The sequence below is a fragment of the Micropterus salmoides genome, unplaced genomic scaffold (genome assembly GCF_014851395.1).
Source record: "Micropterus salmoides isolate LMB-PRFRI ecotype aquatic unplaced genomic scaffold, ASM1485139v1 Ms_hic_scaffold_8, whole genome shotgun sequence".
NCBI lineage: Eukaryota > Metazoa > Chordata > Actinopteri > Centrarchiformes > Centrarchidae > Micropterus > Micropterus salmoides.
In genome coordinates this window covers 14,354,058-14,377,243 of record NW_024044570.1, presented here as the reverse complement: position 1 = coordinate 14,377,243, position 23,186 = coordinate 14,354,058, and the positions used below count along the sequence as shown (strand labels likewise).

General features: G+C 41.4%; 3 protein-coding genes across 3 annotated transcripts in view; 1 reads left to right on the top strand and 2 right to left on the bottom strand.

Annotated features, from left to right (window-relative positions):
• Positions 1–42: 42 nt before the first annotated feature.
• Positions 43–9,206, bottom strand: hal (histidine ammonia-lyase). The gene is made up of 20 exons (XM_038705996.1): positions 8,960–9,206; positions 8,677–8,737; positions 8,389–8,416; positions 8,236–8,310; positions 8,074–8,146; positions 7,890–7,956; positions 7,743–7,780; positions 7,481–7,606; positions 7,206–7,345; positions 6,989–7,036; positions 5,414–5,561; positions 5,208–5,303; positions 4,749–4,807; positions 4,434–4,514; positions 4,233–4,298; positions 3,977–4,142; positions 3,680–3,814; positions 1,011–1,119; positions 821–890; positions 43–668 (listed from the first exon to the last, which is right to left on the bottom strand). The coding sequence occupies exons 1-20, from the start codon at positions 9,204–9,206 to the stop codon at positions 537–539; spliced, it is 1,965 nt and encodes a 654-aa protein (XP_038561924.1). The 3' UTR covers positions 43–536.
• A 1,342-nt stretch (positions 9,207–10,548) lies between these two features.
• LOC119893684 (ETS domain-containing protein Elk-3-like) lies at positions 10,549–18,564 on the top strand. Its single transcript, XM_038706000.1, has 5 exons — positions 10,549–10,859; positions 13,706–13,914; positions 14,322–15,086; positions 16,876–16,998; positions 17,821–18,564. Exons 2-5 carry the CDS (start codon positions 13,708–13,710, stop codon positions 17,917–17,919), a joined length of 1,194 nt encoding a protein of 397 aa, XP_038561928.1. The 5' UTR covers positions 10,549–10,859; positions 13,706–13,707; the 3' UTR covers positions 17,920–18,564.
• A 1,068-nt stretch (positions 18,565–19,632) lies between these two features.
• LOC119893683 (cyclin-dependent kinase 17-like) overlaps positions 19,633–23,186 on the bottom strand; it is a 31,287-nt gene continuing 27,733 nt past the window's right edge. Inside the window, exons 12-17 of the mRNA XM_038705998.1 lie at positions 21,902–21,999; positions 21,634–21,739; positions 21,165–21,207; positions 20,869–20,959; positions 20,620–20,697; positions 19,633–19,942 (exon numbers count right to left, since the gene is read on the bottom strand). Coding sequence (XP_038561926.1) covers positions 19,905–19,942; positions 20,620–20,697; positions 20,869–20,959; positions 21,165–21,207; positions 21,634–21,739; positions 21,902–21,999 — 454 coding nt within the window. The 3' untranslated portion in view covers positions 19,633–19,904. The remainder of the gene's footprint in view (positions 19,943–20,619; positions 20,698–20,868; positions 20,960–21,164; positions 21,208–21,633; positions 21,740–21,901; positions 22,000–23,186) is intronic.

The window sequence follows — 23,186 nt, the reverse complement described above, 5'->3', positions numbered from 1 at the left end:
AGCACAAAGCAGGGCTTACATAATGGAAATTATTAAACAATGCAGCTTTAAAACCTTTATTGTTGTGTTGTCTAAGTTGGAAATGTGTAGATGGCATTCATTTAAGATTGTATATAATTACACTAGATAAAACAACATTTAATCATAGTAATGTTTGTGCTGCATCATTCAAAAGAATTGATATGAAAATGGTACATAGCTGAGGTAGTGATGTGGCAATAAAAACTAAATTAGGCACATTTTAAAGGGAATACAAATGTTTAGATAAATACTCTAGTGCACAGTGGTGTAGGGCAGGCTATATGCAAGTTCAACATCCAATAATTTGTAGAGAAATATATATAGTAAACACAGTTCTTAAGTTACCAAGATATCTTCAAGGATTAAAAATGTTAATGTCAGAAATTAAAGAATCAATTTAGTCTACAAGGGTCAAAATAACATTGCATCTTCAAATCAATCTGACCTTCAATCCACAAAAGTCTCAATAAATGTTTTTTTCATTTTAATTGTAACTAACAAAACTGAACATGCTTTCATTCAAGACGAACACGCTTCCTCGGTGATGCCGGAGGCTCCAGAGAGAAGGCAGTAGGAGATCCGGGACGGGACTCTGGGATTGTTTCTGTCTGATATTTGTCAATATAAGGTTTGGCCACATTCCACACCTGAGTAGAAAATACAAACATGTCACTTAAAAAAATCACCATTTCCCATTCAATTTACATCTCTGTGGAGCTTACATGTACATATAGACTGGACACATTTTACAGCAACAGTAAGAATTAACAATGCTTCCTCTGTAAGATTTGGCACTTGCCTTCTGGTCAAGTAGAAGACGGTGAACAGCTTCAATGTCTGGAGACATGAATCTGTCTTTAATCCATGGTCTGTTAATGTCAGAATAGTTGAGAAAGTCAGAAATGGAACAGTGGATAAATATTAACTTTCCTGCACATCATTTCAGTACACTGAAAGTCGTGTACCTTGGCCGCATCTGTTTGACTTACTTGACCACACTGCGCACAAGGTCATAGACCTTCTCCAATGGAGTGGTGGTACGAAGCGGGCGGAGGAACTCAATACCCTGACAGGCGGCCAGTAGCTCTATCGCAAGTACTGATCACAGAAAACATCAATTAGATTTGGCAAAATGCATAATATTGCCAACTAGTTCACTTTTTGAGTTAACTTGCTAAAGGATACTATTTCTAAAAAATTCTTATTTAGAAAAAAGCTGTGAAGTTACTGCACCACATACTGCTCACAATAGAATCGATTATACAATGTTAGGTAGACATGACATTGAATAATACAGGATTATCAAATCACAAATATAGTTTTAGAAAGGCTTCAGCACTCTTTGGATTTGGATTCAGTCATAAATGTACAGAACAATGTGTTAAAGTCAAAAGCCTCCAGTTCTTTAAATGTCAGAGGATGTAGAGATTGTGGAGCCCATTGAATATGCTTCACTTCATCCAATCATTGAATTCGTTCCTGTCAATGCATTAATAATCTTTCTGTATTTTTTTAAAATGGGCTCACAATACTCCTCCAATACCATTAAACATCCACAGCAGTTTTTTAGCAGTTGAAAGCCCTCTGTACCTTTACAGCAGTCTGCTTTCACTTTCAGTCAATTACCATTGTCTCTTTTTTTTCTTGTGAATGATTTTCTTCTACAAAAAACATTCAAGAGAAGAAGATGTGTAGCCAGTGGGGCATTGATTTAGGTGCATATTTTTTAAACTGTAACTTTATAGTTAAGCACTTTATCCACTCAATGAACTTTGATTCACAACCATGCAAATGTTTGCAGATGCAGTTTTATCCACAGTTGGTCTACACTGGCATGATTTTCAACCCTGTTATCTTTGCACTTTTTTGTAAAAGAGTCACCAGGAACTAGACGATGCTTGTTGTTGCTTTCAAAGCTTACTTAAAACTAGGTGGGTTAAACTGCTGGAGCTAATGACCGTTGAACTTGGTACAACTGAAGTATGTAGCAGCTTGTGTATCTGTGATTCCTTTGTTACTTCAGTCATTTTTCATTTAGTGTTTCACTCATTTTGGTCTTTTGACTGATTGGCTTATGTGTTATTTGATGCCAGTGTAAGGGCAATTTTCCCTGATGTCCTACAGTACCTACATTAAAAGCAGCATTGGGCGGGCCCTTGTATGTGTAGCGCGTCGAGGTGTGAGGTGGCCACGTTTTGTCAGAAACGGCTTACTTCCTGGTACCAGTGGGTGGCGCTATGGCGTTGAGTAAACATATTCATGTAGATTGTTCAGGACGGGACTGTTATCGACCATGTAAAGTCTGGTACAGATCGGAGCATATACACTAAAGTTATAATAACTTCCTGTTTTATGGCGAACCGTTGATCTTTGACGCCATGCCACGGACATGCCCATTGACGAAAACTCATAGATAAAACAACTTTTCATTGTCAATGCCTTTAGAATGCACAGTAGAAAATTTAAGTCGATCCGATTAATTCCCTAGGAGGAGTTCAACCTTGTACTGTAAGTACAGACCTGGTAAAAGGCCATAAATGGGCTGTAATTGCACATTCAAATCAAAATGGCTGACTTCCTGACTGATTTCAGGTATGGCTCCAAGAGGCTTTTTTCGTCATCTTGGGATGATACATGTACCACAAAAGTTTTGTGCATCTTGGTGATTCAGTGCACAGGGGCTGCATCTTTGAAGGGACACATCCTGATTCCAGCAGGTAGCTGACTATGAGGTTGAGTGGATTTTGACCTGTAGATGTGTTCAGGGCGTGACCCTTACCAAATGTGTGAAATTTGGTAGAGATATGAGCATGTACAGCAAAGTTACAACAAATTCCTGTGTCATGGCGAAGCATCGAACTTTGACACCACACCAAGGACACGCCGTTATCCGAAACCTCACAAGATTCACAATGTGGCATCATCAATGTCTTAAGGCTCTTCTGAGACTGTTTTGAAGCAGGTGAGGCAAATATGTTGGGCGTAGTACATAACAGCGTAAAACTTGACACTTCCTCTTGCCAGCAGGTGGCGCTATGAATTAGTGTGTTTGTTGGCATGTGGATGTGTTCAGAGCAGGACTCTTTGGTGCAGATCTGAGCATGCACACTGAAGTTATAACAACTTATTGTTCCACGGCGTATCATCGATTTTTGATGCCATGGACGCACCCATTGAGGAAAAATAGATAGTACAACTTTTAATCGTCAATGGATTTAGACTGCACAACACAAATCTGAAGTTGGTCAGACTAAATCCCTCGGAGGAGTTTGTTAAAGTACACAGTGTGTAAATCATGCAAAAATGACCATAAAATTCAAAATGGCAGACTTCCTGTTGGGTTTAGGGCAACTTTTAATCGTCAATGGGTTTAGACTGCACAGCAAAAATTTGAAGTCAATCGGACCCCTGTCCCCCCCTGTCCTCCAGAATCTTCACTGGCTACGTGTTCCCCAACACATTCAGTACAAAATCCTCACACATAAAGCCCTCCATAACAAGGCCCCTTCCTACCTCACAGACCTGCCCCACCACTCGAGTATGTTTAGGCCCCTAAAACTTTGCTTACTTTGCAGAAAAAAGAAAGAAAAAAATAATAATCCCTTCAGTTTCAATAGGGACCTCGCCCGGATCGTGCTCGGGCCCTAAAAAGACATACCTTGCTCCACATGCTCCACGACCCTTAGGGCCTTCCTAGCAGCCCAGCCTCCCATGGACACATGGTCCTCTGTGGCAGCACTGGTAGACAAGGAGTCCACAGAAGATGGATGACATAAAACTTTATTCTCTGAAACTGGACAGTACAAAAATGCAGATTAAAGTAAAGGTTCCTGCAAAAATTACATAAAACAGATAAATATAATGATTAAAAAGCTGTTTAACTTCTACTGACAAAAAAATCTTTATTTAACTTAAAAATAATGGTAACAAATGTTCTTTTGTTTTGCGCACTAACCCAAAGCAGCAGCAGTGCAATGAGCAATCATGAAGCCTGAGTTGAGTCCTCCCTCATTGACGAGGAAAGCAGGCAGCTCACTCAGAGAGGGGTTACACAGCCTTTCAATCCTCCTCTCACTGAGAGAGGCCAGCTCATGGACTGCAATGGCTAAAAAGTCCAGAGCCTAAGGGAAAGGTAAGGGCAAGGAATGAGAGGAGAACACAATCTACAAAAAATACCGAAAAGATGTTTTATGTGTCACAAACAATTATACCTTCGCTGGATATTCACCATGGAAATTACCACCTGATATGGTCTCACCTCTTTCTGCAAATACCATCTTGTATGGCCGTTAAGAAAAAAAAAAGCAGGACCAAAAATTTGTGATTGAATCAATTTACAATTTTTAGTGCAGAGACAAAAGTTTAACATCTAGATTCACTTTTTTCTCATCTTATTATCTAGGGAAGGATACAGGATTATCAGTGGCACTGTTGATTTCTGTATTGATGATGTTCTGGACAAATTTTATTGTGTCATTGGAGACTCCATGAACCTGTGTACAGAAACAGAAGGGCATGCTCAGAAACAATTGTTCTTAGTCCTTGTGCACGGTCCTACTCCAATTCAAAAAATCTCATATGGGATCTGTCACAAGAGAATCCACCACATAGTTTTTCCTTTTCCAACTTCAGAGTGTACGGATAGAGGGTGTACAGATTGTAAAGTCCTGAAGTGGAAACTTGTGATTTTGGGATATATAAATAAACTTGACTTGACTTGAGGTTACCTGAGGACAGCATCGCATGGTGTAGGCATCCTGGACTCTGTCACAAAACCGATGGCTCTCTGGAAAAACATACCAATACCAAATGACACGCATTAAATACTAAATGTTTAAGGGTGCAATGCAGGCTTACTATTACCAAAAGCTATACTTTATTAACCCCCCTGGGGGGACACACCCTCTGCATTTGACCCATTCTGACTATTTATGAGCTGTGGGTAACCACACTGCTTCAGCTCTGAAGGCAGCGGTAGAAATATTCCTTTTAGATGTATGTTTTTTTGGTGGGAGGAAACCCCCACAAACATGCAAACTCTACACATTGTTACCCTGTAAGCCATAGATAGGTTTGAACACAGGACCTTCTTGCTGTGAGACAACAGTGCCACCCAGATGTAACTATGCATGATTATTATACAATATTGTGTTTGTCTGTTTTAGTATCTGGGTCTGTCCTCTGACCTGCAATCTCTGATGGATGGTGATCAGAGTCCAGCAGTGAGCGGAAGCGCTGGGCCACCTCTATCTGTCCTGGATGGGGACGCAGCGAATGGATGTCTGGAGGAGGACACCAGAAAATAAAGAGGGACAAAACAGATGCAGAATCTTGAAGTTAGTGGTAAACATTTCCAGTTTCTGTTTTGTTCACCACCGCTCCTGCTGCTCACCGCTGTCAAAGGCCTTGGTGGTTCCCTTTAGCACTTCCAGGGTCAGAGCGGCAATGATGTCTGCCTGCTGAGCAATCGCCTGGGCTCGTTCCACAGCCTCCGCCCCCAGAGAGGTGATCATCTGTGTCCCGTTGATCAGAGCAAGACCCTGTAAGGAAGTGAGAAGGACGTCTGGTAACACTTTCTATGAAGGGTTAGGGTTAGGGTTAGGTAGCTATGAAGGTCATCGTTATAATGACTTTTGCATATATTTATAACACGATATAATGCGTCCATAAGACATTATAATAATTACTGTAATCACTTACAAACATGCATTAGGCGCTATAGCAAAGTTCATAACGTATTATGACCTTTTGATTTAATGTTTTATAACTAATAGTAATACCAGTTTATATCAATGTGCGCCAAGAATCTCCGACCATGTTCCATAGTACATTATAACGGTTTCTATGAAGGTCATCGTTATGACTTATGCATATATTTATAACACGATATAATGCGCCCATAAAACATTATAACAATTGTTATGATCACTTACAAACATGCATTAGGTGCTATAGCAAAGTTTATAATGTATTATGACCTTTTGGTATAATGTTCAATTCAGTTCCATTCAATTACTTTTAAATGTCCTTTGATGACGTTTTGTGAAGCAGTTGTCTCCAATTCTCCACTGCATCTGTTAGGGCCTGTCCATAGGCTTGCCATTCATCTGTGACAACATCTGAGCCTCTTCTTACATGATGTTATATGGTTGGCAACAGGTCTTCTCTTGAGCGATCTTTCACCACCCTGACAATGAGTTTTCTTGATGTAATTATGATGTGTTTTGTGCTAAACTGCAAAATGTTCAAAATTCATACAGTGTTCATCAAGTGAAGAAACATAAATAAAAGTTGTTTACCTGCACAAAATGTGTGTCACTTAAAGCAAACAATTACGTGTTATAAGGTCTTATAATTAGTTCATATGGTATTATGTCCACCTTTAATATATTATACAGGGATGGACATTTTAACACTTTACTTAAAGCAAACAAAGACATGCTATATAACATTAAACATTACTATAAGCTATTATTCCATTTTATATCTCTAATTCTAAATTGTGACTAAAGTGTATTTATAACGAGGCAGAGTCGATGGTTATAACGTACTATGGAACATGGTCGGAGATTCTTGGCGCACATTGATATAAACTGGTATTACTATTAGTTATAAAACATTAAATCAATAGGTCATAATACGTTATGAACTTTGCTATAGCACCTAATGCATGTTTGTAAGTGATTACAGCAATTGTTATAATGTCTTATGGACTCATTATATCGTGTTATAAATGTATGCATAAGTCATAGCGATGACCTTCATAGAAAGTGTTACCAGACGTCTTTTCTGCTTAAAGAAGCCACTAGGAAAAGGCAATGCAGTGTGCACTATATTGTGCTGTATAATTGTAAATGTAAACACTATTCTTGTTTTAAATTCTGTAGATGTAAAATATGTTCCCAGTGAACCCCAGGTCAGGTCCTTTAGAGCATGCAAATCAAATATGACTGTCTTTAAACATTACCTCTTTAGGCTTTAGTGATATTGGCTTAAGTCCGTGGGCCTCTAGGACCTGGCCAGAGATGAAAGGAGAAAAAACATGGAATCAATAAGCAAACATGTTGTCTTATTGGACCTTGCAACCTTTCACTCCTATGAGCACATTTCCTGCAGCATTAAGCAAGTTATTTTTGTACAACCATGGAAAAGTCATTATGATAATTTTATCTATAAGATCTTACATATTTGGCATCTGCCCAGCCGCTCTTCGGAGACCACATTCTACCCTCTCCCATCAGCCCCAGAGCCAGGTGAGAAAGGGGTGCCAGGTCTCCACTAGCACCCACCGTTCCCTTCTCTGGGACAAAGGAGAGGCAGGAAGCTGCAGGGACAGAGTAAGTTAGAAGTGAAGATTAGTCATGCTTCTCCAATATTGATCCCTTAAAAAAGGTCATCAGCAGTGGACCGAAGCTCTGATCCCTGGTTAGCTATGGTAAAGTGAGCCCTCATGGCTTACCGTTGAAGGCTTGGATCATGGCATGAAGGGTTTCCAGAGAAATTCCACTGTGCCCTTTGGCCAGAACATTGATTCTCAGAGCAAGCAGCATGCGAGTCCTTTCTGGGCTTAGCGGGTTTCCCACACCTACACGCCACAGCATAACATTGATGATGCTAATATAAATACAGCAAAGCCTAAGACACTTTGTAGGGTGCAGTGAATAGCTCGACATTTAAAAATGTCTAGATTTTAAAGTGAGTTTTACAGAGAGTTGTATTACCTGCGGAGTGTGACCGCACCAGATTTTCCTGCAGTTCCCTGTGGAACAAGAAGGGCGTGGCCATCAATCGGCACATAAAAACGGCTTATTCGCAGACAGAAGATTAAACATTAACAAAGAAAACAGATAGTAAAATATTGTCTTTACTTGAGCTTGCTGACAGGAATGACTGTTCGGGCAAATTTGCCAAAACCTGTTGTGATTCCATAGACAACTGGAGGAACAGACAGAGAGATGCAGAGAACTAAATACATGGATAATTGTTTTCTGAAATACTGTAATTTTACTGTAGTTGGTTAACTTTAAGTCTTTATTCTTAATATATCTTAACCTTTGTTTTCTTTGACAATGGTGTCCAAAAGCTCTCTGGATTGCACAACTTTTCTTTCTGCCTCCAGGGTCAGCTGAAAACGTTGGTAAAGGCAATGATTACGTTAAGTCAAAGATTACTACAGATCAGCCATGACAACAAATACAATTTATTGATCATTACCTTTATCTTGTAAAGTCCCCTTCCTAAGTTGACGAGATCAGTCGATGTCAGGCTATTGCCATCCAAGGAAATGTACTGCATAGGGAGACCTCTGTTACAAGGTGGTCAGTATAATATGTTTTAAATTTTAATAGAGAATAGGTAAACACTTACTTCTTCAGGTTCTCTGTATGCTGCTGTACTATTTCACATAGTTTATTAAGGATAATGTTCAGCAAAATATAGTGTTACCCTTTACACTATAGGCTTTATTAACAGAAATGATAAAACCCCATGTCATGTTATGTTTATTTTACCTTTTCAAAAGTCAGTTACCCACAATGTAAAAGAGTCTAATAGCATGAACAAAATGAAAAACTGATTCAATAAATAGTATTTAGTACAAACTGCAATACCCAAGTACCTACTGTAATTAATATGACACAAGTAGTTTAAGGATACAGATGAGAAACTCCGGGCTCACACGGGATAAAGTCAGGGGACATGGTGTCGCCTTCAATAGCTGCAAGTACATGATAATAATACTCACTGAACACATTTATTGTTATTGGTAGATGATTGGTAGATTGGTAATGTAATATCTCTCTAAAATGTACATTTAATGTCTCCTATGGTCGATATTACTAAGCATGCACAATTACGCACAGATAATGGTAAAACATCTCCACTGTCCCCCAGATGTGGTGCATAATTTTCATATATTTAAAATGCATATGGTCATTACCAAGCTCGACGAAGTCATTATCCTCCAGTACATCCTCGATGGTGTCATCCGCGTCCAACAATCCCGAATCCTGGCACCTCCGCACAACAAAACGAGCATCCTTTGGAGCCGTGATTCCGCCGTTGTCTGGTTTGTTCTTCATGTAACGTTTAAGAGCTTCTTGTCCGAGCCACCGGATGGTGTTGGTGGTGTCCCGGCAAGGTACTGCCAGCCACTCACCTCGGATGTGGACAGTAAAACGAGGCATTGCGCTTCAGCGGGACTGCTGCAGTGAGCGCTGCTCGCCGCTCTCCAAGGTACCACCTTTAAGCCGCCTAAAGTTCAGCCGCCAATCAGACGGGAGCCACGCCTCCCCGGTGATACACCTCTGGCACCTATGGGGACCACTGACCTCCACAGTTTTTTGGACACATTGACCCACATGGCGTTCACGTGATTGAACCACAAAAACGCAAAGCCCATGGAAGTGTTCCAGTGTTGGAAGGAATGAAGTCTGCTGTACACTTTGACCGATGACTCTTTTAGAGTTGACAGGTAGCTTATATTTTATTTAAAGTATAACGACTGAACCAATTCCTGTGTTACTACCAACAACCAAAACAAGTGAATTTTATTCTCAAAGTGACTCTAAGAAAAATGTGATCACAAATTAATGCCAGCTGAGGATCTTTGTTGCATGTCATCCCCCCTTTGCTCTTCATGTTTGTCCCTATTATCAGATAAAGGCAAAAATGGCACATACACAAAAACCCTGTACATTATAAATGTAATCACCTCAGACCTCACACCAAAACAGCTCAATATCTTATCCATCATAGTGCTTTTGTCCTGTACAGTAACAATACATAGGCTAAAGTATACATTCAACAACTGAAGGTAAAGTTTATTCTATCATTGTTTGACATTGGGTGGAAATGGGCTAATCACAAGCCTTTATTCATATTGACAAAATAAATTCAATGAATGTACATTTTTTTATTAAATATATTTATTGATTTAAATATTTCCAACAAAACATACACTGAAACTACTAATATTAAAAGAATATTAAAATATTCATAATATTATAATAACAGACACATGGTTGTATTATATCAAGTAATTAGATAAAGATTTCAGCATTGCACAACTGGACTCATTTTTGCATAAATAGATTTTCACAATTCAGTCTTAAGGTATTGCAGTGTATATAATGTATAGATTACACTTTTTATAGAATTATATGCCACTTTTCTAATTTCTTCAATTAATTTTATTCTGATCAGTTTTCTCACCTCTTCGCCTGTCTCTTTGCTGTAACATGAATATCCCCCCGCTGAGTCCTGTCCCATCTTCATAAATTCATTTTACTGTCGTACAAAAGCTGCATTTCTTATTCAAATAGCACAGAATTAGTTAGGCCACTTCAGTTAAAGTATCCCCTAACCCTGGCGCTGATTTAATCCAACCCACTGCCCTGTTATACGAAAATGCAAACGAAATAGGAGAAGACCTAAAACCACATGACTTTTAAATGTTTGAACTAACGAGCCGTACCTGAAAGCATCACCCTGCGGCCTGGTGATGTCAATTTATGGGCTGTAGGAGTTTCTGCGGCATGTGTGCCGACACAGAGTAACGTTAGGCCTACTGCTGGCCGTCAGCGGACAGGCAGAGAAGAGGAGGGGAGGAAAAGTGTGTTTACACAGACGGCAAACTGCCTGGGGAATCGTAGGGGAGAGGAAGTCAGCCGGCTCTGTGTCTGCCTGCTCCAACTTCCTGCTCAGAGAAAGAAAAAGCTCAGGATCCTATTTCAGTCCAGTACAACTGTGTAGACTAGAAGTAAGCATGGAAAAACAAGGAATCACACAAGCTTCACCGTAAACTTCGCGGAGTAAAAAGACCAAGTCAAAGATCGCAGGTAACGTAAAAGAAACGTCTTCCTATGAACAGCGCTTTGTTGGCTAATTGGTAGCGTGTGGATGGTGGAATAATGCGTTATTAGTAGTATTAGCGACCGTATTTACACTTCACATTTGTGTGAGGGTTTTTGCCTTGTGTTAGACGTCTGATCGAGAGTACTTTTAAGTTTTTAGCAATAATAGTGCCGATTTAGATTCGGACACAATAATGCCGTCTTCCGGTCCGAGCAACATCTTGAAAATGAGTCAGTGGAGCGGAATAGTGATTCAGACCTCTGTAACAGTTACTGCAACTTTTAAGTCCTGGATACATCTATAGTATCCCCCTTTAAAAGAAGAGGCAAACAAAAAGACGAGCAATGCAAAAACCGCCTCAGAGTCTATGGCCGCTGTTTACAGATGCTTTTCTTATGGGCCCCTGTTGAATTTTCCACCGTCTGCGAACAGGAAGAGAGCAGATTTAGTCATGGCTAAGTAATGTCTGCACACACCATCTAATCTCATTAGGAGTTTCCGTTCAGCCAACACTGGATGGCTTTGTGCGCGCAGCGAGACTCCTCAGTCCGAGCATCCGCAGCAAGCTCCTGATCCCCGACCAAAACCACCACAATGCCCCTGTAATATTCCTAGAAAGAGTTGTACCGTGTCTGCGGTTTTGTAAGTCACCTCATTTTACGGCTGGTACACGGGATCTAATCTCTGTGTGGTAGGCGTATCCTCTAATATTCATGGTATACATGAATAGTGAGGTTATTATAACTTTATTGTACTGTATAATGTTTTAAATGGCCTATTTTCATAGGAGGTATTTCTGACCTCCAGCTGCTCCATACTTTAAAGTTATCCTGTGTTATTTGCAGCATCTTGCAAAGGTGAATGTTTATAAGTCACACTGGCCTAATTGTAGACCTGTCAGCGCTCAGGCTCTGTGTTGGCAAGCTTTACTTTTACTTCAAAGAGTTTAAAAGCCAAACCAAAGTCTGAGTTCAGAGTGGGTTAAAGGGTGGAGCTGTGGAAAGGGGACAATGATTTGATCTTCTGACCCTTGTCCCTTTGGGATTTTTGTGGGAAGTGTGGCAGGACTGGGGAAATGCTCCCCTGCTGTGGGATCCCCTCTACTCACCATTTGTCCTTGGAAGTAGAATAGGAGGAAGTCCTGAGTTTGACAGGTTTGTAGTTTACCATGGCAGTTAGAAAACTCAGGGGATAGCCTTTGTCGGAAATGTGTTCAGCCTGTTTCTCTCTCCTCTCCAGACTGAGATATGTAGTGGTTGAAAGGCGCTTCTGTTATCTTTTTTGTTTGTTTTTAATCATCAGTCACTAATCACATCTGCAGGTTAGACAGAAGAGAACACAAGACGAGAACACAGTCAGGTCCATCAGTATGTTGGGCAGAGCATAACGTGAAATAGTTCAATTCTAGTGCCGAAACCATACCTGAGTGATGCCCAAACAGCTGTTTTATTGATACTGTATGTTGAGGAATAGAAATATTTCCCTTTTTACTTAACAAAAGAAACCAAACTTTTCACCCAAGCAGCTGAAGAAGAGGGTCTAAAATTGGCAAAACTCTGATTAAAGAAAAGGCAAAGACTACAAATCAACTATTGAACCTGATCTGGCATTTATTGCCAGCTCTTGGTACTTGACCGTTTTTGATACTTAGTGCTACAGACTCATTACTGTCGGTACCTAAAAAGTTTGAGCCCTGTGTTTGTCTGCTTTGGGCCTGCAGCTAACAATTATGTTAATCGATTCATGTTAAAATATTTTCTGTATATCTAAAATGTCAAAATGGTATAATTTTTAAAAAGTCCATCACAGTTTATCAAAGCCTAAGTTGATGTCTTGAAATAACTTTTTTTTGTCTTAAACATTGTTCATTTACAAAACTGAACTGAAAAGCAACAATTTATTACATCTAAGATGCTAGAAAGGGGAATGTTATTTTAGCTTAATAAATGGCGTAATGATTAACCGCTTATCTAAATATCACCCAAATTATTATCTGTCATTTGATGAATCGATTAATCCTCTCAGCATTTCTCTGGTGTTACTGTCTGTTGTCTCACCCCCACTATTAATATGTGAGCTCCTAGCAGGCAGACAGGAGCTTCGAGGCTGCACATTCCTCTATTAAAGGAATAACCCACCCTGGGCCCGTCATACTTCCTGTGGAGAGAGGGCCAGGTTGAACCGCAGCATATTTCTGGCTTGAGCTGTTGTTCCTCCTTATATTTTTTTTCTCTTCTGCTGCTGGTACATTACACTACACTCTTTAACACACACTGTTCTATTCATCACAAGTCTACTCTTCCTTACACCACATGTTACAGCTCAAACGGGCCGTTCCCTCATATGCCAGTAACCCAATTTGGTCTGTATGCACTACATTGGCAAGACAGGAACCAGGGGGAAAAGGCATTTAATTAAGATGAAACATCAGCTATTCTTGTTCTAAACAGGCTCCTTAAATACACAAGATAATTTTTAATTGTTTTGTTAGTTTACACAGGTCTAAAATACAGAAAGGAATGAGCACAGTGCAAAGAGCTACCCAGCATGTCTCCCTGTGAGGTTTGTGCTTATTCTGTTATTGTAGCATCTGGCAAGTAGTGTTTGTGTAGTTAGTTTTGGTGCTTTTTCTGTGTCTGCTGCTGACATCTCTCAGTGCCCATGTTCCATTGTTGTCATGTCTAGAGAAAATGGCCACAGAAGGAAGACCTCAGACATCACCGAGTGATGTTTTTAAAAAGATAATCAATAAGGGCTTTGATGCTGAGTGCTCTGCTCCATCTGAGTCAAATTGTTTCACTCCTCTCCCACTAATCATGTCTTGCTGCAGGTATGGACAGTGCCATCACCCTGTGGCAGTTCCTGCTGCAGCTGCTGCTGGACCAAAGCCACAAACACCTGATATGTTGGACGTCCACAGACGGAGAGTTCAAGCTACTGAAGTCAGAGGAAGTGGCCAAGCTGTGGGGGCTGCGCAAGAACAAGACCAACATGAACTACGACAAGCTGAGCAGAGCCCTGCGCTACTACTATGACAAGGTGGAGTAAACGTCACCATGTCATAGTAGTCACTGTGGTTAATGTGCAGAAGCTCTGTAAGAGTCCAACTAGTCATGTTATTACAGCTCTTGTAGCTAATAGGAACTGAAGGCATGTGAAAGGAGTGTAGTACCACAACAAATTCTTTGTTGTTCTTCTCTTTTAACCCACAATCTCCCCTGATAGACACTTCCACTTCCTCTTTCTCATCAGATGGCAGTGGAAATCCGGCTGTGATGTAGCACTCTTAACACAAAGTTGTTTCAGTATGCCATTTTGCCTTCACTGGAGAAAAACACTTTTATTGTCCCCGTGATTAATTTATCTAGATTAAAATCTGTTTGCTGTGCATAAAGAGAAATGCTGTAAAGAGTTCTCCTCATTAATGGTGTGTGTTTGTTTTACAGAACATCATCAAGAAGGTGATTGGCCAGAAGTTTGTGTATAAGTTTGTGTCCTTCCCTGAGATCCTTAAGATGGACCCCCAGGTGGTAGAGATGGGCCTGGCTTCTGGAAGGTTTCCCATCCAGGAAGGAGAGGCATCTGAACTGGAGGTAGAGGAGGAGGAGGAAGAGGAAGGTGAGGAGGATACCCAGAGGAGGACCCTGGCAGCCCTGGGGGCGCAGCAATGTCGGAACGACTACCTTCGCTCAGGTCTCTACTCGTCCTTCAGCATCAGCTCCCTGCAGAACCAGCCTGAGCTGCTCCGTGCCCTGCGGGAGCGCCAAGAGGAGCCGCGCTCCGTCATCCGCTTTGGTGCTAATGAAAGGAGCTCCCCTCCCTCTGCCAAACCCGAGTCCTACATCTCCCCCAGGCTATCCAAACACCACTCACCATCCTCTCCCCACACCCAGCCCGGCCAAAGCTGGAGCCCTGGTGCCGAGGAGGAGGAGGACTCTGACCAGAGCGCTCAGCCCCTCAACCTCTCCTCTGGGCACAGAGAGCGAGCCCTGCAGCCTCCTGAGAGGAGGAGCAGCAGTAGTGGTAGAAGTAGCTCTACTAGTAGTAGTAATAACCAAGGAGATGGACTCCCACCAAAAAGCAAAAAGCCCAAAGCTCTGGAGATCTCTGCGCCATCCCTACTGCTTGCAGGGAGCGACATCGGCTCCATCGCCCTCAACAGTCCAGCACTGCCGTCTGGCTCCCTCACTCCTGCCTTCTTCACTGCACAGGTGAGACGATTTAGCTGAATAATACACAACTATTATTTCCTGTGGGCAGCACAGCCAGTGCAGATAATGGCACTTTGTGTGCACATGTTCAAATGGGTTTCCTCCCTCTCGCAGTCAGTGAGTCAGGTGGTTTAGAGACTATAAATTATGATTATCACTTTGGGGGACTCATGACACATTCAAGGTGTTCCTCGGCATTTTGCCCATTGTAGGACAAAATGGGCAAAATAAATACTATCTTCTATCGTCTATTGCTGTTACAATGGTAGTTTCTGCACACACTTCTCTAAAACCTGCTTTATCTCTATCTTGTCACGACATGTTTACACACCCTGATTTGTTGAAACCTTTATACCAGTTCTCTTATTTCTGCTCTCAATGATTTAAACTAGCCCAGATAACTCTGTGCCAGTCACAGCCGAAGTACAGTGAGCCCAATAATAATCAAATCTTAGCAAGAAAGAGAATAATACTGTGATCTGTTTCCGTCCCCTCTGTGCGGTGGCCTGGCTGGCCACGGGGAGATGATGGGATCTATCCAAAGTATGATGTCAGTGTCCCTAAAGCGCTCAGAGAGCAGCAAGAGACATCTGACACAGCCTGGCATGTGCTGGTGGAAAGACTATATTTATTTAAGTAGTCACTTGGGTCAAAATGTCCTCAACAAACAAAAAGGTAAATTGGTAAGATTTTAGGGTAAAGTGTGCACAGGCACTTTCATGTCATAAAGGAAAGGAATTTTACATCATTTGAACGAATGCAAATGTAGAGTAATTTAATGAGTCACTCTGTGTTTGGTTCAGGATGAAACCTTCCAAATATTTTTCGATAAACAGTTCTGCGGGGTAAAAGCCAAAATTACTGCCAGAATGTTTATGTGCTGCAAATAACAGGCCGTGTAGAAAAATGCCTTTACTCAAATTAAAGTTTTGAAAACAATCTTGCATGTAAAGTGTGGTAAATAAAACAGCTGCTTTTTACCTCTTTTGGTTGTCCAGTCTTAAATGGCATGACTGCTATAAGAAGGCTTCAGGTTTTACAGTACTTTTTTGTCTGCCACAAATTTGGAGCCAAATTCATCCAGCCATGACATTTTGTTTAGTTTTGATCTTTGCTATAACCCCAAAAGCTCTGCTACAAGCGTCAACTGGTATTGAATCATTTATTTCAGTTAGAAATTCGTTAACATTTGAGTAAACCACATCAGAGGCTTATCCACACGTTAAGAAAGGCATTAATGCTTCACTCACACTGTCTGTTTATGAGGGCAGAAAAAGTGAGATCAGACGAAAACAAGCGATTTACAGTCCAAGTCCAAGCTATGAGAGCGGGGAAGAGGCCCTAAGTGATGCCATATGCTCTAATAATTCCATTAATAATGGGAGCAGGGCTGGGTCCCCCCGCAACACTGGCTTACTTCTCTGAGGTGACACAGGGGGAAAGTGTGGTGGTGGGGGGGGTGGACCAGGGGAGAGGCAGAAATTGATTTCATATGTTTTCTCTTTAGTTGGCGTTCCAAGTGTGCCCCCCCCCCCAAATCAACAACCCCCCCCCCCCCATCATCCCTGTATTCTGAAGGAGAAACCACAGACTTCCTTCCTGCTCCGTCAGTTTGTTTTTTCAAACGCCAATACACGTCCATTTACCAATTGTGCATGTTTACATTACCCAAGCCCTCGGAGCAATGCTCTCCAACCAGTGCTTTTCTTTCAAAAAATGTTGTCTTCACTCGTTTCTTTTATTTACACGGAGCCTCCATCCCTTTCTGTTTACCCCCCTCCCCTCACAGACTCCCTCTGGTTTGCTGCTGGCTCACAGTCCTCTGTTGTCAGGCATCCACTTCTGGAGCAGCTTGAGCCCAGTCGCTCCGCTCAGCCCCGCCCGGCTGCAGGGCCACAGCTCCCTATTCCAGGTAGGAAACACACACACACACACACACACACACACACACACACAGGTGCAGTGTAGAGGAAGATCGAGGGACAAAAATAGAAGATGAGAACACAAAGTGTGCTCAAAGGATTATTGTTTACTGGTAGTGTTCGAAAGCCGAGAAGGAAGTTGTGAAGCTGTGCAGGTGAAATCCTGCAAAATCCCAGAGGTCGTTAAAATCAGGTGAGAAAAGATTATGACAGGAAGAGAAAAGTTGACATAATAAGATGTTATAACCTTAACTTCTGTGGAATAAGTAGTTTGTTATACCTGGCATTGACCCTCTATTATGTCCTTATAATGAAGTGCCGGTCTTGGGCAGGTTGACTGAAAGCATACTTAAAACTTGATGTTTGTGAGATCTGTAAAACAGCAGGCACCAACGGTTGCGAAACTAGTCGAAACTTAGTAAGCAGGTCCAGCAGAGGTGTCCTGTTTCAGCGCTTGTGAGAGGGACAGGAAATCCTGTGAATACTTCCTGTTTGAGCCCAAGGGAGCCAGTCTGAACAGGGTGGACTGGTTTGAGAGCTGCTCCTCATTTGTGAAACAGACACACATATACGCCACACCCCCCTCCATACACACACATACCGGATTCTTTGTGCACAAAAATGTTGACTTCTCCTTCTGTTGTGGAGGTAAAGGAGACCGAGACGAAAAGGAAGAGGCACAATGAATTAAAAAAAAAGAAAAACAGGAAACCTGAGCACTGACAATGCTGCAGTTCCTCACCGGAAAGCAGCTTTCATAGAGCCTCCATCCCCTCCTTGCTAACTCTCAGACCCTCTCTCTTCCTCCACAGTTCCCCAGCCTAATCAACGGACACATGCCTGTCCCCCTGCCAAACCTGGAAGGAACACCCTCCTCTCTGCTCCTGTCCCCCACCACTCACAAATCCTGATCCGGGGTCTGTCAAAAAACCTCCCATCTTAATCCATCTCTTGTTGAAAATTTCTCACAATCATCAGCAGCAGCCATCTCTTGTTCGTCCTGTTAAATTTTGACAGTATGTGACCTCACTTTTTTGCACTTGAGTTGCTTCAGACTCCAGTGGTTGAAAGCACTTGGTAAAAGCCATGCGCCACGATGTCTGTGAGACGTCTGGCTCCTTGTGATAAAGTATAGCACATTTCCACATGACCCTGTCCACAATGGACAGTAGTGACGTGTAGCTAGCTGCAAAAGACTAGCCAGCCGCTCATTCTGCGCAGAGAGCTTGGCTATTTTAATCTTGTAACAAAAAAAACAAACACCTTTTTTCCTTAAATGTTTATCACAATGTGAAACTGGTAGTTTCACATGTGGTATTGTATTGTATGCACTAAGCTTTTCAGATAGTACCGGCTGTGCCTTGTTGTCCTATTTTTCTTTGTTTTTTCAAAATCTTTTAAATGAAGACAAGATTTCAAATCAATGAAAAACCTTTGTAACACTTGTAATGTTCTTTTTTTTATACTGGACTTGGTATACAGTTTGTATTCTGTATAATTTTGTATTGTGACGAATGTCTTGTCATTTTCAATAAACAAAGCATTGAATGCTTGAACACCGTGCCGTTTAAATTAAGCAAAGCTTAAATAGATATATATATATAGTCTATACAACAAGAACAAAAAAGCAGTTTATATGATTTCTGTTTAAACCTTAGATTTTATTTTTTTACTCTGGGGGGGGGGGCTCATATGGGAGGGCATCTGCAACGAAAATCCCACACCAATAACAATTATCCACAAATAAAGTTAAAGAATATCATACAAAACATCTCTTGGAACACTGTTAAATAGATCGTATTCACTAGGGGAAGGACTATAGCTAATGCTCCCACAATTAGGAGTTCAGTGACTGTGTGCTTCCTCATACAACAGAGCAGGCATGCAACACAATGCTGGAGGCAATCCAGAAAAAGAAGGATCCATTTTTACAGCTGATGTTAGATGGGAATGGCAGAAAGGAGAACACATCTGTAATGGACAAAGGCAGCAGATATCAACACTGGGAATTCACTCTGCACCCCCTCTTTGTAACAGACTGGAGGAGATAATGTGACAGATTGAGGTGGAAAAGGATGAGAAGGCTGTTCACTGTAGTAATATATAAAATATTTTCTGAAGACTTTAGGAGGCGTAACTAATCCTGTAATGCCCTTGTTAATAAATCTACGTCGCCTCTTTTCCCCCTGCATTTGTTCATTGGTCACGACAAGAGACCGCAGCATCCTGGAATGATATGCCAGCATCTGACAAGAATGTGATCTGTTTGCACAGAGCTTGGCAGCACTGCTCTCATATTAGCCTCCAGATAAAATTATCAGTTCAAAGCTGGCCTCAAAAACCTTCAGAGTAAACGGTCACAAATGATGGGTGCCGCCGAGAACGGCACCGTGGCAACAGACAGAAAATCAAACCCCTTCGAGTTGCTACAGAAACATCCCTCTGTTTGTCTGCGTGCCTTACACACCCACACACACTGAGGAGCTTTGAGGTGGAGATTTGCATGTAGGAAAATGGAAATAACGACAAAAAAAAAATCACTAAAAATATCACCACTTCAAAGAAAAAAAGATTTAAAAATCTATACACATTGCATGTATTCATTAAAGTGACTGAGCCCGTTAGAATTCTAGACAGTAGTTGTATTTAGCAGCAAATTCTCTTCTCAATAAATATAGATGTACAGTATATAAATGTCTCTTTTGGGCCAGGTTCAGGCCAAACCTGGAACGGCGGTCGGTCACACTGTGGACAAGTTTCCCAAGTAGTTCTGGGGGAGTGATGATGATGATGATGCTCCACGCCAACATACATCTCAGGTTACTGATCCATCAGCGAGACTGTACAGCTAGGAGATCCTTCCCAAATAAAAAATAAAAAATACAGTCCAGAGAATCTAAAACAGCATGCTTTGTCTTCTGCTCTTTCCGTTGCCTGAGGGGAAACAGAAAAAATATAAATTATTTTGTTTTATATAGTTTACAGCGTAGGATTTCAAAGTCAGACAATGCTTTGAGGCTTACATATAGTAAACAGTATACAGGTATTATGTACATTGCCATACATGCATGTAGCAGTTCCTGTTTGCAGCGTTCCCCGTCAACGTCGATCACTGGATTTCTTTCATACTGAAGGAATCTTAAAATGTGATGATTCTCAGGCAAGAGAAGCATCTTTCTTTTCTATTATTTCTAAGCGGATTTATGGATGTTTATTTGTGGACACTAGAAATAATTATTTCCTCTGCAAGTGTAAGTCACACTGAATCTAACAATATGTGTATCATGTCTGCATGTTCAGATATGACTGCGTTAATATCCAGAAGGAAAATAAAACACATATTTGTGGCAATATGGTTCAAGTAACTCAATGAGTTGTGTCACAGCTACTGCTGGCAACTGTTAGTGACTGTACGACAAAAACTAACTTCCTGTTGTTTTTAGTTTCTTTTCACCTCATGCAGTATTTTTGCCTCACTTCTCTCCCTCCACATCCCACCCTTCGAACCCCCCCCCGTGGCTTCTAGGGAGGCGTGCCTCACAGTTTGAAAACCTCTAGTTAACAGTAAAAACACAAGCCATCATAGTGTTCATTCTTGAATTCTTCCTCACCGGACTCAGGGTACGATGAGTTCCGGTAGCCAGGGTCTCTCTGCAACTGGACCTCCTTCAGTGTGAATATGGATATGCCTGCCAGACATAAAGAGTCAGTCAGTGCAACAGAAGTCACATCTTGCCAGGAGAACAATGGCTTTGTTATGAGGCCGTAACTGATCCTCACTGTACACTGCAATATCCTTCAAATTGTACGTAGCGGAGCCTGCCAAGTCTGGATTACTGCGTTGCCATTTCATTACTCACTCTCTGGCAGCGAGTGCACACGTGGCCCCAGGCTCCTGAAGTATGGCTGTCTCATTGCTTCATCAGCAGAGATCCTCTTTTTCGACTCGTACTGAAATTCGCAGGAAGTAAAAGAAACAAAGTCATTAAAGAACAAGAACAAAAAAAAAATGGGGTCAGCAATGTGTGATTGCATGTGAATGTGTTCGTGCGCCTTTATGCACTTCTTTCCAAAAATACAGCCCTATCATAGCTGCAAAATGTGTCACGCTGCTTTTAACATCCCGTTCAAGCCTGGCAGATGTAGTGAGACTCACTTTTAGGAATGACATCAGCAGGTCGATGCCATCAGTGTCCAACCTGCAGGGGGGAGAGAGGCCAGGAGAGAGGGAGGTCAGTAGAGTTGGGAGTGACTCACAGATGCTGGCTAGTGTAAGGAAGGAAACACAGTCAACTATTCCACAGGATTTCCTTACAGGAAGTGACACAGAGCACATACTCCTAACTAAACAAACCAATAATACTAATGACAAACTCTAAAATGCTCTACATACAGTAGCAGCTCTTCTCTTATACCTGGGTCTGATTAGGAACATTTGCTCATTTCCATCTCCATTGATTAGAGGGCTAACAAGAGAGGTAAGGGGGGAGTGTTAAGAAACTGTAAAGGTGTATAAGTGCCACATATCTGTATGTGTAACATTTGGTAAGTAGCAGCACACCACATTTGATCAATCCATATTAAAGAAAACTCAGATGTTCAGAATATAAGTTTCCCAGTCTTACCTGGGTGCATGGTTAATGAGGGGCTGGACCTTGTACTTGGGGAACTTGTAGGACTTGAACTCGTCAATAGAGGATATTCCAGGCCAGCTGTCTTCTGTGGGAGTGCCTGTGGAGGGACATTCAATTGACCCTGTTAGTCGGGCTTTATACCAAGGCAGCTGGAGGGGCTTTTCACGCTGCCACAGGGGCTGCATGCCAGGGTTAATGCGATTAAAGGATCATATTAAAAATTTTGAGTGCTTCTCTGTCAGCAGGGGGCAGCACTGACCTAGCAGCCTGAAGATGAGGTGCAGCTCGTCCTCCACTGTGGAGCCAGGGAACAGGGGCCTGCCGGCAGACATCTCATAAAATATACAGCCCACACCCCTGACAGGAAGACAAAGGGATTAGGACATAAATAGATGACCGAAACTTTAACACCAATCCAAATCAACAGGTCTTCTGTATTTACATCACCTTTAACTTTTGGGGATCAAACTCCCTGAATCGCACATTAATCTGAACCGGTTGAGTCTGTCCAGTGAATATCAAAGGAAGAAGCAGGAATTAATTTAAGAACAGGGCAAAGTACTTTGAAGTTTAAAGGAAACCATTCTTAACCATTAAATTCCATTACAGCTTGAGCATGTTCATTAACAGCCATGTGCCACTTCAAAGTATTTTCATTGTAGATTGGTGCTCAATACATAAATTGCTCAACATAAGAGCATCAATTAAGTTAAAGGAGCTCCAAACATGTGTGCTTACACTACAACTAGGGATGGGTATGGCTACTCGGTACCTTTATGGTACCGACAGAAACAACCCGGTATGGAGTAGAACCGAAACATCTCCAGTCAAACCAGTAATTCAATCGATACCTAGGCCTACTTTTTGTAACCAGATCGCGGCAAAAAATTACTATTTCTATGGTTTTGCTTGCAGCCAAATACGCAAACAACACACCGAAAGAAAAAGAAGAGCACACCTTTTTTCACCCTATGTGCCTGCACCATAGACTGTATCAAAAAAGGCCTACACGCGCCGAGTCTAAACTATTTCTATTCTAAACTATTTCACTCGTCCTCTCTCATTCAAATAAAAAATAACTCCCAAGCTGTAGTCTTTCTCTTTATAGGCTAATACTACCAGTGAGGACAACCTAATTAGGATGGGGAGCCATGTGATACAATTTCCCAATACTTTTTATGTAGCAGTTATTTGAAACAAGAAAAAAATTTAATAGAAAACCTTGCTTGTCCATAGCAATAACAATAATAATAATAAGCTACTTATCAGGTGACATGTCAACAGGTGACATTTTATGCAAGGTATCGAATGAAGTACTCAATTGGTATCAGTATCACTTTAAGGGTACTGGGGGTTTGGTACTGGTATCCAAACGATACCCAACCCTAACTACAACTCACTGAAGCGGTTTGAGACGAGAAGACAAAAATTTGAAATTCATGACAGGAAATTTTATATTGTTAATCTGCAGCTGCACCTTCACTGAACTCAGTCGTCTGGACATAAAGAGAGAGTAGCCAGGAGTCTACTTAGTGTTTTGTAAC